This window comes from Natator depressus, chromosome 2, assembly GCF_965152275.1.
Source record: "Natator depressus isolate rNatDep1 chromosome 2, rNatDep2.hap1, whole genome shotgun sequence".
Lineage (NCBI taxonomy): Eukaryota > Metazoa > Chordata > Testudines > Cheloniidae > Natator > Natator depressus.
In genome coordinates this window covers 144,058,104-144,074,461 of record NC_134235.1, presented here as the reverse complement: position 1 = coordinate 144,074,461, position 16,358 = coordinate 144,058,104, and the positions used below count along the sequence as shown (strand labels likewise).

The 16,358-nt window shown below is 41.1% G+C and overlaps 1 protein-coding gene across 1 annotated transcript in view; it reads left to right on the top strand.

Moving 5' to 3' along the window:
• Nucleotides 1-16,358, top strand: part of CLPTM1L (CLPTM1 like) — a 113,224-nt gene that overhangs the window by 93,263 nt on the left and 3,603 nt on the right. The window contains exons 12-16 of the mRNA XM_074945088.1: nt 5,178-5,260; nt 8,286-8,320; nt 9,430-9,485; nt 9,585-9,629; nt 15,777-15,892. Coding sequence (XP_074801189.1) covers nt 5,178-5,260; nt 8,286-8,320; nt 9,430-9,485; nt 9,585-9,629; nt 15,777-15,892 — 335 coding nt within the window. The remainder of the gene's footprint in view (nt 1-5,177; nt 5,261-8,285; nt 8,321-9,429; nt 9,486-9,584; nt 9,630-15,776; nt 15,893-16,358) is intronic.

Genomic DNA, 16,358 nt, shown 5'->3' with positions numbered 1-16,358 from the left:
TAGAATATCAGGGTTAGAAGGGACCTCAGGAGGTCATCTAGTCCAACCCCCTGCTCAAAGCAGGACCAATCCCCAATTAAATCATCCCAGCCAGGGCTTTGTCAAGCCTGACCTTAAAAACTTCTAAGGAAGGAGATTCTACCACCTCCCTAGGTAACGCATTCCAGTGTTTCACCACCCTCTTAGTGAAAAAGTTTTTCCTAATATCCAACCTAAACCTCCCCCACTGCAACTTGAGACCATTACTCCTTGTCCTGTCCTCTTCTACCACTGAGAATAGTCTAGAACCATCCTCTTTGGAACCACCTCTCAGGTAGTTGAAAGCAGCTATCAGATCCCCCCTCATTCTTCTCTTCTGCAGACTAAACAATCCCAGTTCCCTCAGCCTCTCCTCATAAGTCGTGTTCCAGACCCCTAATCATTTTTGTTGCCCTTCGCTGGACTCTCTCCAGTTTATCCACATCCTTCTTGTAGTGTGGGACCCAAAACTGGACACAGTACTCCAGATGAGGCAGAACACACAGAACAAGAAAAAATGGGTGTTATCATACACATTGTAAGGAGTGTGATCACTTAAGATGAGCTATTACCAGCAGGAGAGCCGGGGGGAGAAACCTTTTGTGGTGATAATCAAGGTGGGCCATTTCCAGCAGTTAACAGGAACGTCCAAGGAGCGGTGGGGGAAATAAACATGGGGAAATAGTTTTACTTTGTGTAATGACACATCCACTCCCAGTCTCTATGCTTATGCTCAAATAAATTGGTTAGTCTCTAAGGTGCCACTAGTACTCCCTATCTTTTTGCGAATACAGACTAACAAGGCTGCTACTCTGAAACCTGTCATATTGTATTAAGTTTATGAATGTTTTATTAATCATTGTATGCAACCCCATGTGGGGAGGGTTACCACAGCTCCTCCAAGAACTAAAAACAGTAGGGACTGATTACTACAGTCCCTGAGAATTGTAATCAGCTCCAGAGAAGTACGAAACTCCAGGGTGATTTACATATACTGGTTCAGACTGGGTTTTCCAAATACTAGGAAAAGGGCTTTTTGGTATATTGAGGCTGAGTTCAGGGATGCTGTCTTCCTTTTGATTCAGTAAACAGGATTTTAGGTTGTAGGGGGACCCCAATCCTTGCTGAAAGTTTGGAAGACTGTCTTGCGAAGGCCCCAAGAGATTGATGAGTGAGTCGTGGTATAGTGAGTGAGCATATCAGGACTTTTAAAAATGAGTTCTCTGTACACTTTTTATGTCCTTAAAATGCACTCTGCTGAGAGAGAGTTGTGTGATCACTGGTAAAAACAGTGCCATGGCCATTGGAGAGAGAGCTGGCCATTAGGTAAACTGGCTTGCTGGGGATATCACAGTATATGATGGGGCTTCTGAGACTTAAAAACCCAAATCAGGAGGAGGAGGAGAGATGCAGGTCTCAGCTCAAGTGGGACAACAGAATGGAAAATACAGGTGCAGTTGTTGCTAGTGCCGTTGTTCCTGAGCCTCCCATGTTTCTGTATCAGTGTAGATTGTAGGATGTTGACTCAGCAGACCTTGATGTAAATCATAAAGAAAGACCATAGGTTCAGTTCAGTGGCAAAGGCTCAGCCAGGCTTATTGTCAACAGAGCCCCGGCTCACTGGTTACAGGTACATTAACAGGTATATGCCAGTGACAAGGTATCAACTCAATTAACATAATGTTTTCTCTAGGCCAATACAAATATACCTCTCTTATTACTCTTTTTTTTTTTAACATTGATCAAAACAAGTTATGTATTGCATTCCAGATGTTGTTAGTTACCATCCTTATGCCTTGTACCTGATAGTTCGAACAAAACATCTTCATCCATTATCCTGTCATTCCCTCCTTTTCCTATCTCGGGTCTATATGTTCCTGTACCATCTTCTCAGGAATGTGCTTACTTGATTAGCTGATACCTAGTTCTGTTATTCTACCAAGGTCTGCTTTGGTTCACAGTTTCCTTTGATTCATACTTTTACCCAGGCCTAGGGCTCCAGCAAGGCCTACAGTAGTTCCTCTGATATTGTACCAGCTCCTTTCTAGGATTCTTTTCTGATTACTGAGTACAACACATTGTCCGCCTTCTCATCATTTAGACTACATTTCAATAGTCTTGTTAGATGGGGCATCATCATAATGGATGTATGGATTCATGAGATAGATTAACTGTCTCTAGAACCGGTTTTACCAACTTGTCTGCTGTAATGCTAGAGAGTCTCAGACAATCGCAGTCATTCAGTATGTTACCTTTCTCAACTGCGTGTAGAAGGGGAGTGTCTACAGAGTGTAACAGATGTTCATTGTAGTCTTGGTCAATCCTAATTCGGACTGGAAATAAGACGGACATTTTTAACAGTGAGGGAAATTAACCACTGGAACAATTTACCGATGGTGGTAGTGGATTATCCATTACTGGCAGTTTTTAAATTGAGATTGGATGGTTCTGTAAAACATATGGTCTAGTTCAAACGGGTATTCATTCAGGGAAGTCCTATGGCTTGTGTTATCCTGGAGGTCAGACTACAGGATCACAATCGTCCCTTCTGGTGTTGTGTATGAATCTAATCTGTGAATCAGTTTGAGTCTCATACCCTTCCTGAACAAGCCTTTGAGACGTGCTTGCTGTCAGAATTTTAGATAAGCGAGGACATTGGTTCTGAAGTTTTTTATCATCCACCTTATTTACAAAGAAAACACATTCACTAGTACATGTAGGAAAACTTGCTAAATCTGCGCAGTCATTCATATAGTAATACAGACAGATGCTTGCACTCCTGCGCACGTTTTGTTTCTTAATATGTACAGGAAATAGACTATATTTTTTCTTCTGAACTCTTTTCCCAGTATGTAACCAGGGTTGTTTTATCCTTGGAACCAATGTTCATTTGGCAAGCCTTGCCTGGGACTCTGTGTATACTTTGCATCTGGGAGCAAGCCATGCAGCCCATGTCTACAGACTTATCCTGGTGGGGCTCATGCTAGTGCTCTAAAAATAGCTGTGTTAGATGTTGCTGTGTTAAGATCAGTGTGGTCTCTCAACCCACCCCACTGCCCAGGCTTGTGATCCCGAGCTGCAACCGAGCCCCAAGAACAAAGCAGCATCTATACCTGGGATCTCAAAGTCCCGGGCCATCTGTGTCCCGAGAACCTCCCCATTGCGGTCCGCGGAGGAGAAACCCATGTAGACCTGCTGCCGGCAAAGACTGCTGCAGGTGCCACCCCCCGCAGCTCCCATTGGCTGTGGGAGAGGGACAGAGATATACCATCACTAGTCACCGGCTAGAGTCAGCCATGGAGGCAGTATCATTAGTTGCTGAGCAGAGTCAGCCATGGAGGCAGTGTCACTTTTTTCCACAATGAATATAAACAAGTCAAAATACCGAACACAACTATCTGATGCGCACCTTGCTGCGATCCTGAAGGTTTCAACTGTTCAGTCACTGAGGCCAAACATCAACAGACTGACAGAACTGAAGCGTTGCCAGGTGTCTGGCAAACACTAAAAACTCTCTGGCAGGCGAAGAATTGTATAAAGTTGTATGACAGTTTTTTTATTTCTAAGAAATTTGAAATAAAAAATAGAGTATACATGTTTTCTTTTCTGAACACCATCTTCAGTGACATTATTGGCCCACCGGGAGGATTTGAGGACTGGCACTGGCCCTAAGGTAAATTAAGTTTGAGACCCCTGATCGATACAGCTATTTTCAGCGTACTAGCACAAGCGTTGTCAGCACAAGTCTCTTAACCCAGGCTCAGAGACTCACTCCCAGATTCAGAGTAGACATACCATTGATTTCTGGATGGAGGTCACCACCTTAATCTGAAGGTAGTCTTCTCCCAAAACAGATGGGAAGGTGGTTTTGCTTTCTTAAGCTGGTGCTTTATATTTGATTACTGGGACTGTATGAATGTATTCTGAAGCATCTTGTTCATGTGTGGTCTGACATCTCAACTTAAGGATAATGCAAAAGACAATATTCTTTCATTTGTCTTGCTTGTCATGCAAACTGCATTGTCCTCTTATGTAAGCTGGCTGTTTGCCTCCTTTTTTAGTGACGTGATTTGTGAAGTTACCAGCAACTCTTTTGGATCTGAAACTGTTTTAGAGAACTTCTGTTCCTTTCTAATTTGAAAAAATTGAGACTTCATTCAAGCATTTTAGTCTAAGATTAGGAATCCAAGTGAAATGATATTTCTTTACAGAAAGTAAATGTATTTATCTGTATTTCTGCTTCTTTGAAGATGTTAGATTCCTTTTCACCAGCTACTTTTTTCTTCAAATTTGGTAGTTAAAAATATGTAATTACCCATTTTAACCTTACAGCGGGGAAATAAATAAGTGCCTAATCAAATTATAGTCTTAAAATTAAGAGCTTGACTGAAGTATTCATATATGGCAAAAAATATATTGTTGTGAAACTTTGCTTCCTGCTAATTAAGGGACTTCAGTGCTAGAGAGTACTAAAGCACTGGCAATTGATCTATACATGAAATACACCCACTGGTATATAGCAAAGGGTCAAAAACCTTTAGAGTTAGGAGAATTCTTATCTGTCTTGCAATAGGAGCACAATCTAAACGTAGGAATCTGGTGAAACTATTACTTCTTGAAAAGCAGACTTGCAAGTAAGTAAGTAACATTCTGAAGATATACATCTCAGTGGATTACCCCTTACTCTCATCCTCACAGAGCTTGAGGATAGTAAAATTTTCTGATTTTTAACTATTCTGTTAATTGGAATGTGTTTGGAGGCTTTTTACTTGCTGGCGTGACAGGGGCTGACCATGGTACATTGAGATGGCACCTTAGGCACTGTGTAAATGGCTGGCCTGGGACTCGCTCCTCTGTCTTCTTCACCCTGTGTCTCCCTCCTCCCACTGCCTTCCACCCATCCCCAGGAGCCTAATGGTCTGAAACTAAGAACTAAAGGAGTTCACACCTTGTCTTGCATTGGGAACACACTCAAGCGAGGGAATCAACTGAGATGTAGATCTTTAGAACTCAGGAAATACAGGTATGTAACTTACTTTGCATGCAAATAAAGAACCTGCAGATATTGTGGATTCAACTAACTCCCATGAAAAATCTCTCTCAAAACAAACGGATATACTGACTCTAACTGAAAAAAGCTGTCTTCTTTTTATCATCAGGCTATGAAATATTTGTCCTATTTACTGTATCCACTGTGTATTGGAGGTGCAGCTTATTCTCTTCTGAATGTGAAATATAAAAGGTAGGGTGCTACAAATTGTTATAAAATATTTAATTAAAGGTTAATCACCCCTTTAACAATTGTAATTACCCTTTTTTGGTGAAAAGAAAAGGAGGACTTGTGGCACCTTGGAGACTAACAAATTTATTTGAGCATAAGCTTTCGTGAGCTACAGCTCACTTCATCGGATGTATTCAGTGGAAAATACAGTGGGGAGATTTATAGACACAGAGAACATGAAACAATGGGTGTTACCATACACACTAATGAGAGTGATCAGGTAAGGTGAGCTATTACCAGCAGGAGAGCAGGGGGGAAAAAACCTTTTGTAGTAATAATCAAGGTGGGTCATTTCCAGCAGTTGATCTTTTTTGGTGTTAATTGATGTGAGATAATGGGGTTGCAGAAGTTTTTTGCCCTAAGGGGTATTTGATCAGTCAGGTAGGTAGGTAGGTAGTGGTTGGAAATTGCTGGCTAACAACCTGTTTGAAGTCTTGGTTTTATTTTTAGGGATATTCACATTACAGCCATCTTCTCTGTTATGGGGTCTGTGATATTGGGTGGAAGTGTACTACCTCATTCTCAGTACACAAGAAGTTAACTTTTACTTCATTCCTTACTGATAGGAAGAGCCATAAGAAGGGCTGCTGGAGAGACAAGGAGAGTGTGTCAGTGGGAAGTCAGGGGTCCACACTTATGTGCTGAGTTCTGGATGAAACCCAGTTTAGAGAAACTTTTTGCTATGTTTGCTTTTGCTAACTCATTCTGATTTTTTCCTGCTGCTTATTACTGCAGTTTTATTTCTGCTGAATTTGCCCACTAGCTTACAAGCACCCGTAGTCACCTCAATGGACAGGTCAAGGACTGAATGGACATTGAGACTGAACTACCTTCATCTCCAGGGGCTGGCCATTCCCTACATTATGTTGGATTAAATGTTAAAGACTGAGATTTTTGTCTTGGTGGTCTAGCGAAGCTTGTCATAACGCTCTGAGCATTTCCTTTTCTGTAGATAAAGAACTTCTATCTCTACTGCTTTCACTATGGTATTTTTCACAAGCATTAAATCCATGTTTTTAAAAAGGAAAATATTGAGGTGGGTATATAAGAATGCAAAAATGGAGAATGCAAGTCAGTGCACCCATATTGCTTTCCAATTAAATCATCCAGGAGCCATTTAAAAATATTTCAAATGATCTTCCTCATGCACAAACTTGTTCTGAGTGCTCCAGCCTATGCTGCCAGCCTCAACCCACTACAGTTTATAGAAATATTAGTAACTGGTTAACTGGAAAAACTTGTGAATTAGCCACTTATTTTTAACATCCAGTCAAATATAAGTCTTATGAAAAAGCAACTTCATTTCCTAATCTGAAGATTAAACCCTGTCTACATGAGAAATTTGCACTGCAGTAACAACATAGATGTAATCTTAATGAAACAGACCCTAACATAGAGACATATTACACCAACGTCAAGTGAGTCTTACTTTAATACAATAGAGTAATTTTATCAGATTAGGTTGCACCAGTGTAGACCCCATGTAGTAACTATGCAGATTAGAGACAACTGCACTGATGTATCTACAATGTAGAATGCGCCTAAGAGGAAAGATAGTTTTGTGATTTTTAAGGCACCAGACTGGGACTCAGAAGACCTGAGCTCCATTAGTTTTCTGTCGTAATCTTCTTATGTCAACCTTGAGCAAGTCACTTAATCTCTGCCTCAATTTCCCACCTGTAAAATTGGGAATAATATGTCCTTTGTCTGTCTCTTCTGTTTAGATTGTAAGCTTCTTAGTGTTTGGGACTTTCTGTTAATACGTGTTTGTACAACACCTAGCACCAGGGGAGCTCCTGTCTCAGCTGGGAAAATAAAGAAAAAATATGCAGGCTTCTAAGAACAATTTTTGGATTTCCTTAATTACCGGAAGATTATTTAAATCATTATTAAATGTTGAAAAATGACAATGTTTGCCGTTTCCTAGAACAATAAATTACAAAAGACAACTCATCAAAACTGCATCAGCAAGGAAGTACCACAGCACAACTAACCGTAGTTTAATAATGGTTTAACTTCATTTGTAGGCTATTGCAAATTCTGTTAATCATTTTGTGGCTACAGAATAATTGATCAAATCTCACTAAGGCCAAAACTTCACTGTAAATATATTCGTGCTAACATAGTGGAACATAATGTTATCTGTACAATCACACTGTGTGATAGAGCAACTTTTGTTCTTTTACATTAAGCTCAAAATTCACATTGGCCTTTTTACTGCTCTGTTACACTGCAAACTCAAGTCTGGATTTGCTTTTCATCACCTGTAGCATTACTTTTTTCTAGCTTTATGCACTCATTCCATTGGACATCTGTTGTTGTTAGTTTACATTTTTCCCAGTTGAATCTCATTTTATTCATTTCCCATGTTTCCAGTATCTCTACTGTAAGATCCTATATTCCTTCTGTCTTCATTAATAATTGCAATTTTGAATAATCTGCAAACTAATAACAATAAATTGGTTAGTCTCTAAGGTGCGACAAGTACTCCTTTTCTTTTTGCGAATACAGACTAACACGGCTGCTACTCTGAATCCCAATAGTGTCTCCTGGTCCTTTTCCCCATGAATACAGCTTCACCCATTGTTTGTGGTCCTTTACTGAGTTTTCCTTGTACAATAGCATTCCTTTCAAAGCCAATTTGAATTAATGTGTTTTTCAAAATCCTGAAAAATTATTCACTCATTGATATAGCTCCCTACTTGTGCTGGGACACTTGAGGCACTGCATGTCACATTAAAAACTCTTCAGAATACATCAAAACACCCCCTCTGAAATCTTATCAAATTAAAATGGTTAGTCAGATGTGAAGGAAGTGTCGCTTTTGTTTTTAAAAGTGGCAAATTTGAAGTGCTCAACTTCATTCTCTTCCATGTTAAAACATTGTGTAGAAGATGATGACCTCTGAGAGTTATTGTCAGTTTAGTGTTGCAGTTTGGTTTGGGGGAAGAAAAGGAAAAATAATTACACTGTCTCTTATTTTTAGCTGGTATTCTTGGTTGATTAACAGCTTTGTGAATGGTGAGTATCTATGAATTTTCTTCTCAAATATACATATATTTATCTTTTCTTTATATTAAGGCCAGGAATTTCAAAAATGGCCTAAAATTGGGCTGACTTCAGTAGGTGGTGTTGAGTGCTTAACTTTTAAAAAAAAACAACATCAGATCACTTATTTAGGTGCCTGAGTGTGGATTTAGTAGCCTCAGTGTGTTCCTTTTTTTTTAAATGTTAGCCTAGATTTCTTTTTTTTTTTTTTAAATTTTACAGGTGACATTTCAAAATAAAAGTTAGACATCTCAGATTTTGTAACAGTGTGATATGGGGTTGTCATGATTTGGCTGTGCATCCCAAAACGATAGCAGTCAAATAGAGGAGCAAAAGGGAAGAAAAAAGACCTTAAAATAGTGTTATAATAGAACATAGTCCATGAGAGCCGGGTTTTTCAAACTTCTTTGCACTGCGACCCACTTCCGACTACAAAAATTACTACATGACACCAGTGTCCTTATTACTCTAGATTCTAGAGTCTAGAATCAGGGCCAGCGTTTAGGGGCAGTAAGCAGGGCAATTGCCTATGGCCCCATTCCACAGGGGGCCAAGTGAAGCTAAGTTGCTCATGTGTTGGCTTCAGTCCTGGGCAGCAGGTCTTGGGCTTCAGCTTCTACCCCTGGCAGCAGGGAGTTTTAACACCAGCCCTGGTGACCCCATTAAAAAACTTGCGACTCACTTGGGGTCACGACCCACAGTTTGGGAACCACTGCATTGGAGTAAACCACAGAGTGAGGATAATTACATGTGTATCTTGCACTTGTGCACCTCCTTTTAGGATACGTTCACACTGCAGCTGGCAGCGTGCTTCCCAGTTAGGTTAGACAGACGCACACTAGCTCTGCTTGAGCTAGTGCTATTTTTAGCACGTTGGCTTGAACAGAACTAATATGTCTGCCTACCCAAACTGGGAAGCATACTCCCAGCTTCAGTGTAAACGTACTCTTAATGTTAAGGAGACTTGTGTACATGAAAAGGGAAAACAGATGTCTCTGAAACAGAAAGTGTATAAATTTGCATGGAATACTTACTTGCTCTTTGTGGATTTATCTTAAAATATGTTCATATTGTATCTTCAGGGGTATATGCTTTTGGATTCCTATTTATGTTGCCCCAGCTGTTTGTGAATTATAAGGTATGTCTAAATGTTTATAATGGGATATTTTTGGCTTTCAGTATCTATAACTTATTCTCAGTTTTGTTATAAATTATATTTACATTTCTTTTCTTGTAGATGAAATCAGTTGCGCATTTACCATGGAAGGCATTCACATATAAAGTAAGTAAAGCTGTAATTTCAAAAACTTGTGCTACCAAGACAGCAATTGTTTTTCACTTGAGAAGCAGGGCAATAATGTGTAGCTTAACTGTGAATTTTTAGAATTAAACTACCAGTTTAACACAGCACAAATTTAATTTTTGTCTGTAACTTTTTCTATTTGCTAAGAAAGTTATGACTCCTTCTTTACTTTTTTCATTGTGGCTTTTCTATAATGTAAATTATTTTAGTTTCCTTGTTTTGATAGAGTTGACTGGTTTTGACTGTCAGCAATCTTTCGTATTGGTAAAATACTTACTTTTTTATTGAATATATGCATTTTAATAGAATATTCCATTGATTGCTAAATATGTTGCAAACTGAAAGACAGTTATGGGAAAAACTCAAGACCCCATGTACTCTACAGTGCCAAGGAATTTCCCCACATTGCAGCAATACTGTGTTCCAAAACCTGTGTTCACGTTATTAAAGTGTAAATTAAGCTATTTTGTTTTTATAAACCAGCAGAAAGCCTGAAATGGTAGTCTTACTCCTGGGGGAATTCTGCACCACTGCGCAGTGCAGAATTTTGCAGAAATTAATGTTGTGCATGCAGAATTTCCTTTCCCCCACAGAAATGGGCTGCAGAGCTGCTGGCTGCCACTAGGCGCTGCTGGACCCAGCAGAGCCCAGCTCACACATAGAAGACACTGCCAGGGGGAGGAGGAGGGAGTGGGAGCTAGAGTTCCTTCCATGCCCTGAGGGAAGCAGACAGCGGCACGCATTAAACTCCACACAGCCTGATGCTGGGTCCCAGGCTTGTTTCTCCCTCTGGATCCCTGGGCTCTGGGGGGGCTCCGTGGCTGGGCTCTGAGGGGGAGGGGCTTTGGGTGTTTGACCCCCTTTCTTCCCTTCTCTCCTCCCTCCCCGTCCCCCCCTCCCCCGCCAGCTGGGCTCTGGGGTAGGGTGGGGGAGGAGTCAGAGAAATAGGAACTGGGTTATCATAGGGGTTTCTTTAATTCTCTACTCCTGGGCAGACTTTTGTGTGTGTCAGTATTGTTACAGATATACTTGCTGACAGGTATTTTGGAATAAATTACCAAAATAATTGAGACTGGCATGATTATGTAGAGTTGTTTTGACAAAATTTGCAGAATTTTAAAATCTTCTGCACAGAATTTTTTTTTTTTTTTTGTGCAGAATTTGCGCTTTTTCAGTGTTGATAATGGTAGCAAAAACATCCAGTAAGTGTGTTTAATCCCATCATAGGTTGCCTCCCACACTTACCTAGATGGAAACCTCATATAAAAATGAATAAGACAGAGGCATCTTTACTAATTATTTATTTTCCTACTTAATTCATTAAAACAACCATTTTAATCTAAATAAATCTGCCACAGAGTTTAGAATGCAGCATCAAAATGCAAGTCTTAATGATGTTAACAGACACATGCTCAGGGGTGCAGGCTCTGAGCGGTGCTTTACCTCAAGCAGCTCCCGGAAGCAGCCGCATGTTCCCTCTCTGGCTCCTACACGGAGGCATGGCATCAGCCAAACAGCTCTGCACGCTGTCCCATCTGTAGGCGCTGCCCCTGCAGTTCCCGGCCAATGGGAGCTGCGGGGGGCACCATTTGGGATGGGACCAGCTCCAGAGCGGGGCAAGCTCCTAACCCCACTCCCCACCGGAAGCTTGTGGGCCGGATTAAAAGTTCTGATGGGCCAGACACAATCCGCAGGCTGGACACAATCCGCAGGCCGTAGTTTGCCCATCCCTGGTATAGACCAAGCCTTTAACACACACTTTATTTTTTCTTTCTATTCGTGGTGAAATGTGTGTACTTTGGGATGCTGTGGTAGGTGTGTGCAGTCTGAATGTGTGCTTGTTTCCTCAGTGAGGATGAAGTCTCATTCTGTCTGTGAGCACATTATGTCCTCACGGATAATTCTTCCTAGTACTTAAGTAATTTCCCAAACATCTGGTCATAGCCTTAGTCATAAGGGGGAGATGGTTGGTGACATGTAGAGAACATAGAAGTAGATATTAGAGTTTAAATGCAGATCATCTTTGGATATTTTGACCCACAGATTGGTTTGTTGTCTTGCATAGGAGTGATGTATTTTTGCTAGTTCTTTGACAAACAAGGAAACCAGCAGAATTTCACTCACTTTGGTTTCTTTAGGGTGTGTACTTTGAGTTTCTTATACCCACTGGAGCAGTACATAGTAGACACTTTTGCCTGATTAGTTCTTATGTATTATAACTGTTATGGTATGAGAAATTTGGGGTTTGTTTCCAAAAATTGCAAATAAACTTTGTATATTCCGGCTACTTGTCATAACAAATCATGTTATCGATATTAGAGCCTTATGACTGGAGCTCTGAAGATGCACATATGCATGTGCTATGAAGGTTGTCTGTGACCACAGTACAGTTTTTAAAACCAATATAAAAAAACTACAGAACTATTTACAGATGTCATACATGTCAGTTCTCTATAGCAAAGGTTTCCTGCTTCCGCAGTAAATGTCTTTTCCAGTTGCTTACTATTCTCTCAAATATTCACTTATGGGCTTAAAAATTTTCAGGCTTGGTTTCTCCTTGAGGGAATTTTATTTGGAATGCATCAGCAAAAACATTTTGGCTCTTAAACAAAAGCAGCAAAAAGAAATCACCAAAGAAATTTGTTTGCCATTATCCATTTAAAAAAAAATATATATTTTTTTTTTTGAGCAGCTAATACCTAAACGGGAGGAAGTAGTTTAAATTTGGCAGAGAGATAATGGTTTTGATGAACAAACTTTTTTTGGCAGACCAAGGAAAATACATTTTGGTTTGAGAGTTTTATAATGATTTTAAAATTACATGTTGTTCTTACACAATTTAAGGATTAATGCGTAACTGGTTCTCCACAAAGTGAAAGTGATCAATGGAGTATTCATGAATCCTCACATTTTCAACCGCATCGGGAATGTGGCATCATTTTAACCTGTATTTTTTTAAAGTTATAATAAAATAAAATATTTAGATGAAGGTCAAAGAAAAGTAGCAGCTGTTCCCTTACTGGTAACGTTTCACTTGTTTCCCTGACGTACTGTGTTTTATTTCCCCGTCTTTTGTATATCTAAAGCCCTGTCTAAGTATGGTTCAAGCTAAAACACTTACTAATATAATCGTATATTCTGGAGTGGACAGTGCCTTCTGAATGAAGAAAGAGCCATGTTACATCTTAGATTAGTTAGATCTGCAACTTAAGGCTTGAATATTGGCAGTCGGAGTGAACTGAGTATAAAATGTTGTGTGTTCCCAATTTTAGTTTCCCCACATAGTTTCCGTTTAGATCTGTATGACATTCTGGTATGCAGTCCAGACCACTGAGTGGCGTGTCACCACCTGCCCTGCAACCTGGGGTGCCTCACAATGCTTTTTACTGTAACTTCCAACTTGGGCTTCTCACAAACAGCATGCAGGTTACATCCTGAGTGTCTGTGGATAGCCACAGCCCTGGTCCAGCACCTCTAACTCCAGCAGCTTGTCAGCAAACACCAGTCACACTTTGGCTTCCAGCAGCTTTGATTACTACATGCAGAGTAACCCCAACACACTCCCAGTCCTGGATTTTTCCCAATAAATGTGTGTTCTGTACTGTCCAGCCCTCTCTTGGACAGTCTAGCTATATTAGGTCCGTTGCTCCTCTAAAGGGATCAAGATACAACAGTTTGCCACCTCAAATGGAGTTATACACACAGTTCACAACACTGAATTAGTTTTGATTAAAGAATAAAAGACGTTTATTTAATTGCAAAGAGAGAGGTTTTAAGTGAGTACAAGTAATGAGGCATCAAAGTCAGAAATGGTTACAAGAAAAACAAAGATAAAATGCTTCCTAAACTTAACAAACTAGACTTGATTCAAGATGAAGTCCCCTACCACATATTCCAGTAACAATGTTGATCAAATTCTCAGGCCAGGATCTGATCCCACGGTCCAACAGCTGTTGAGGTTTTTTGTTTTGTTTCATTGTGTTTTTTTGGTTTGGGTCCTCTTAGGTGAAAGAGGGAGAGAGAAAAGGGAGAGAGAACACGAAGTGTTTTTGCCCCATTTTCACCCTGTGAAATGCAATTTCCTGAGAGTGACCCCTAGATAAAGTTTATTCCAGCTGAGACTATGGAGACATGGAGTCTGATGGAGGAAGTTCCATGCTGGTTCTTTTCACCTGTATATGCGAAATGCAGATGTGCCTTGTGTGACAGGGTTGGGCCGGATGGCTACAGGAGAGTAATAGAAGGCAGATATATTAGCCCCAGGTTAAGTAGGTCCCTTTTCCCTGGGTAAGGTAACAGGGAAGGTTCCAGAACAATCAGGAACTTTCTGGAAATAATTAAGACAGACAGGCTGATTAGAACACCTGCAGCCAATCAAGCTGCTAGAATTAATTAAGGCAGGCTAATCAGGGCACCTGGGTTTAAAAAGGAGCTCACTTCAGTTTGTGGTGCACGTGTAAGGAGCTGGGAGCAAGAGGTGCTAGGAGCTGACAGTGAGAACGCATACTGTTGAAGGACTGAGGAGTACAAGCATTATCAGACACCAGGAGGAAGGTCCTATGGTGAGGATAAAGAAGGTGTTGGGAGGAGGCCATGGGGAAGTAACCCAGGGAGTTGTAGCTGTTGCACAGCTGTTCCAGGAGGCACTGTAGACAGCTGCATTCCACAGGTCCCTGGGCTGGAACCCAGAGTAGAGGGCGGGCCTGGGTTCCCCCCAAACCTCCCAGCTCCTGGTCAGACACAGGAGGAGTTGACCTAGACTGTGGATTCAGAAAAACGGCCAAGCTGAGGGCTGCCGTGAAGCTCCAAGGCGAGCAAATCTGCCAATAAGCGCAAGACCCACCAAGGTAGAGGAGGAACTTTGTCACTCTTGTTTCTTGCCTTTCCCTCCTTCCATGCCAAAGAATGTTAATTTGATAGGTGATGACCCATCAGCTTTGCCAACACCTGGCTAGGCATGTCAGCGAGTCCTTTGTCTTTGAGAAACAGGTTTACCCACTTCCCAGACGTGTTTGGTAAACACACTTCAGTCATGATTTCAGCTTATGTTCATAACTTGACATATAACGTTGCTACACACGTTTCACCATGACATTATTGACCAGCAAGTTGAGTTTTCAAATGGTACCTTACAAGGAATATTTTTTACAAAGATTATCACAGTGTGCGGGGGTGGGGGCCTTCCACTTTAGGGAGGGCTCCAGCACCCTTGCAGTAATGTGTAGGATGTGATTACAGGAGTGCATTCCGTAACAATCTGTGTTAATATTTTATTATCTTGCTTCCTTTTTTCTCTTCCTCACTCCACTGTGATCCAGTATCACAATATACTGTCAAGAAGCTCTATCCATACATTCTAATAATGAACCTTGTTAATTAAAATACTCAAATCAAAACTATTCCTGAGCTTGCCATTGTTTTACTGGTAACATTGCCAATACAGGTAGACCTTCAGTTAGCACATCACTGCCAAATGTCGGTACTAGTGCAGGCAGATCCATTTTTTGTCTTTAATCTGACTGTAAGTTCTCCTGTTCAAAGTTCTGGCTGTTTTTTTAGGTTTGCCTATTAGTTCTTAAATAGTGCAGTGTGTTCTCAGACCTGGGTGGTAGCCCAAGTCCTGGTGTGATATTTGAAACTGACCACCTAACCACAGAGTTAATGCAGGGGTGGCCAACCTGTGGCTCTGGAACCACATGCGGCTCTTCAGAAGTTAATGTGCGACTGCTTGTATAGGCACTGACTCCGGGGCTGTAGCAACAGGCACCAACTTTCCAATGTGTTGGGGGGTGCTCACTGCTCCACTCCTGGCACTGCCACAGGCCTGCCCCCTCCCCTGAGCCTGCCATGCCCTTGCTCTGCCTCCTGCACACCACGAAACAGCTAACCAGGAGGTGTGGGGAGGAAGGGGAGGCGCTGATCTGCAGGGCTGCCGGTGGGCGGGAGGCGCTGGGAGCAGGGTGGGGGAGCTGATGGGGGAGCTGCTGACATATTATTGTGGCTCTTTGGCAATGTACATTGGTAAATTCTGGGTCCTTCTCACGCGCAGGTTGGCCTCCCCGAGTTAATTTGCTACCAACTGAACTATACTGATACCTTTGCTGAAAATATTTCTTATATTTATAGGCATTCAACACCTTCATTGATGATATCTTTGCTTTTATCATCACTATGCCAACATCGCACAGGCTGGCATGTTTTAGGGATGATGTGGTATTCCTCGTCTACCTTTACCAAAGATGGTATGTTTTCCCTTCATCCCTACTCCTTTTTTTTATCCATTTTCACTGTTTGTCAACTACAGATCCATGCAGCTGTGTGAGCAGTAATTAGGTACAAGAGACAAAAATAGTTTAGGGCTGACTTACACCTTTGCTCTCTTAGAATGTCTTAGTATGTCTCTTAGGAATCTGATAGTCCCAAGCTATACTCTTATCAATCATATAGGGCCTCTTAGAAGTTACTTACTCATGCTTTGAGAATTAAACCATAAGTAACTCACGAGTCTGATTACTCACCCTTGTTTACATAATGTATTCTGTTACCTTTTAGCGTGGGCTTGAAAAATTCCTCAACTTGGCCAAGAGAAAGCTAGCCTTGGTGAGGGAGGAATCTACACCACCAATTCTAACAAAATCTAAACTTGCTTTCTTAAAACTTAAAACGAACATTCCAAAAGTGAATAGCATAATCTTCCTAAGTCTGCAG